Raw genomic sequence first — 3,121 nt, forward strand, 5'->3', positions numbered from 1 at the left:
ATTAGCTCCACGGCGTATGCCCAAGAAATCCAGAAACTCAGTAATTCCACAGCTGTGTATTTTCAGGACTACCAGACATCCAAGGCTGCCGTGAGCTCTTTCGTGGACGAGCATGAGCCTGCGATGGTAGCCGGAAGTTGCATCTCAGTCATCAAGCACTCTCCCCAGAGCTCGCTCTCCGATGTGTCTGAGGTGTCCTCTGTGGAGCACACCCAGGAAAGCCCCGCACAGGGAGGCTGCCGGAGCCCTGAGAACAAGTTCCCTGTGATCAAGCAGGAGCCGGTGGAGTTGGAGAGCTTTGCCAGGGAGTCCAGGGAGGAGCGGGGAGCGTATCCCACCTCCATCTACCAGAGCTACATGGGAAGCTCTTTCTCCACCTACTCCCACTCCCCTCCCCTCCTGCAGGTCCACGGGTCCACCAGCAACTCCCCGAGAACCTCAGAGGCTGATGAGGGTGTGGTGGGCAAGTCTTCTGATGGGGAAGACGAGCAACAGGTCCCCAAGGGCCCCATCCATTCTCCAGTGGAGCTGCAGCGGGTCCACACCACTGTGGTGAAGGTGCCGGAAGTGAACCCTTCTGCCTTACCGCACAAGCTCCGGATTAAAGCCAAGGCCATGCAGGTCAAAGTGGAGGCTTTGGACAGCGAGTTTGAAGGCATGCAGAAACTCTCTTCACCCGCAGACGTGATAGCCAAAAGACATTTTGACCTGGAGAAACATGGCACCTCGGGTATGGCCCATTCCTCTCTCCCTCCTTTCTCGGTGCAGGTGACGAACATTCAAGATTGGTCCCTCAAATCAGAACACTGGCATCACAAAGAACTGAGCAGCAAAACTCACAGCAGCTTCAAAACAGGTGTGGTGGAAGTCAAAGACAGTGGCTTTAAGGTTTCTGAGGCTGAGAATTTGTATTTGAAGCAGGGAATGGCAAACTTATCTGCAGAGGTGGTCTCGCTCAAGAGATTCATCACCGCACAACCTATCTCGGCTTCGGACTCCAGGTAAATGGCTACTGACCGAGCTATGCGTGGAGGAGGAGGATACTGGTACCATACTGAAATTCCACCGGACCTCTAAAGTCATTTCACTGTAGTGTGCACAACGGTGTCTGTCTGGGTGTCCTTGTGTACACGCGCTAAAGACTTGATGCCCTCGCTCTGCCTGGCGTGCAGTCAGATAGCCCCCCACAGGGGCTGTACATATTGAACATTATTTTTGCTCTATTATAAAGTGTGTATGTTGCCAGTTTCAATAAAGGATTGGTGGCAAGCACAGCACCGGCTCTGTTCCAGTTGATGGGAAGGGAAAAGGAAAGGCCACTTGGGTTTCTTAAGGTAGAGGCTGGAGAGACGCGGGTCTCAGTTGGGGGCAAGGTACTTCCCACACGATGGAGAGGACCCCGTTTCCATAGCATGCATGTAAAAAGTCAGATGTAGCAGCACACACATGTATCTCCAGAGAAGGGATACTAGTTGGGAACACAGCATGCAGGAAGATCCCTTGGGCTCCAGCCTATCCTTCAAGTCTTCAAGTTCAGTGAAAGGCCCTGAATCAAAAGTAAGGTGAGAAATGATTGAGGAAGACACTGGACATCGACCTTTGACGCGCACCCCCCCCCCCACACACACACACACACATGCAAACATGCAAACAAAAGGTGCAAGCAGGCTGCCTTAGTTAGAGTTTTACTGCTGTGAACAGACACCATGACCAAAGCAACTCTTAATAAGGACAACATTTAATTGGGGCTGGCTTACAGGTTCAGAGGTTCAGTCCATTATCATCAAGGCAGGAACATGGCAGTGTCCAGGCAGGCATGGTACAGGAGAATCTGAGAGTTCTGTATCTTTATCTGAAGGCTGCTAACAGAATACTGGCTTCCAGGCAGCTAGGAGTGGGGTCTTAAAGCCCACGCCCACAGTGACACACCTATTCCAACCAAGCCATACCTCCTAATAGTATCACTCCCTGGGCAAACCATCATGCAGGCATTCTAACTTTTATTTACTGTGGAGTAGTTGCTTCCCTAGAATGAGAGAAACCTGACCCTCTCCACCCCCCCTCCCCACACCCCCCTACCTCACCCAAAAATCGTGTTTAGAAACCTAATGAAAGGCATAGCAAGGGCCTGGGACACAGCTTGCCTGTGTAGCCCAGGGGAGCACGAGGAGAGGGTAGAGACAGTGTACCTCTGGACTGGGGACTGGGATACTTAATTATTCCCCGTTAGGGGTTTTCTTTAGGACTGAGTTTTCTCTAATGTTCTTTGGTGGAGACTCTAAGCAGTTTGGTGTCCAGCCTCTCTTTAGTCATCTCCCTTTTAAGTGTGACACATGCTGCGGTGCTTGAGTCACTGACCCACTTTACTGGATGAAAGACCTATTTTAGATGTGGATAAAAAACAGAGGAGGGAGGAAGTATTTTTTTGGTTTTCAGGGTTTTTTTCCTTAATATTACTCTAAAGCTTAACAGTTATAGAGTATAACCATATACTCTATGGGAGAATATAAGCCAAATACTAGTTAAATGTCATTAAAGGAATTTCTGAGGCCCCATCAGTTACCACACGCAATATCTATATAATTCCAGTCTATTAATGACTTGTTAAAAGACTCAGTTGTGGGCTAGAGGTATAGTTCAGTGGCAGAGCATTTGCCTAGCACATGCGGGGCCCTTGGCTCCATTCCTACCACCTCTGGGGGGCGGGGGAGAGAAAAAAAATCTGTGAATGAGAATATTCTGAGTCTCTACATCCAGTCCAGCCCAGTACTTCTGGCCTCTCTTATCTTTGGACATTAGAATTTATAACACACCAATCTAGAAAGCGTAATCCCAGGCAGCTGGAGAGAAGACCGTGCTTGGTTATCTGTCCTGAATTCTCTGCTATCCCAAGAAGCAAGTATCATGAGCCCCGTATGCTCCTAATCTGTGGGTGCTTGGTGTCCTGTGTCTCTCAGTGGTGTGGGTGGGTGGTAGTCAGTGGTCCTAGTAGGTCACTCCTTGTTGCCCAAGCCCTGTCTCCATACTGATCTTTCTGTGCTGGATATGGGAGACCATTGCACGGATTCAGCCTTAACTGTGCCACAAGGTCAACCCCAGCACCTGGAGGGAAAGCAGGTGG

The 3,121-nt window shown here is 50.0% G+C and overlaps 1 protein-coding gene across 2 annotated transcripts in view; it reads left to right on the top strand.

Annotated features, from left to right (window-relative positions):
- Window positions 1–1,272, top strand: part of Nfil3 (nuclear factor, interleukin 3 regulated) — a 15,789-nt gene extending 14,517 nt beyond the window's left edge. For both annotated transcript variants that reach the window (XM_052157292.1, XM_052157291.1), the window contains exon 2: window positions 1–1,272. This exon is cut by the window's left edge and continues 539 nt beyond it. In XM_052157292.1, the coding sequence (XP_052013252.1) occupies window positions 1–1,005 (1,005 nt within the window). In that variant the 3' untranslated portion in view covers window positions 1,006–1,272.
- The last annotated feature ends 1,849 nt before the right edge of the window (window positions 1,273–3,121 follow it).

Source organism: Apodemus sylvaticus, chromosome 14 (genome assembly GCF_947179515.1).
Source record: "Apodemus sylvaticus chromosome 14, mApoSyl1.1, whole genome shotgun sequence".
In the NCBI taxonomy this organism is placed as follows: Eukaryota; Metazoa; Chordata; class Mammalia; order Rodentia; family Muridae; genus Apodemus; species Apodemus sylvaticus.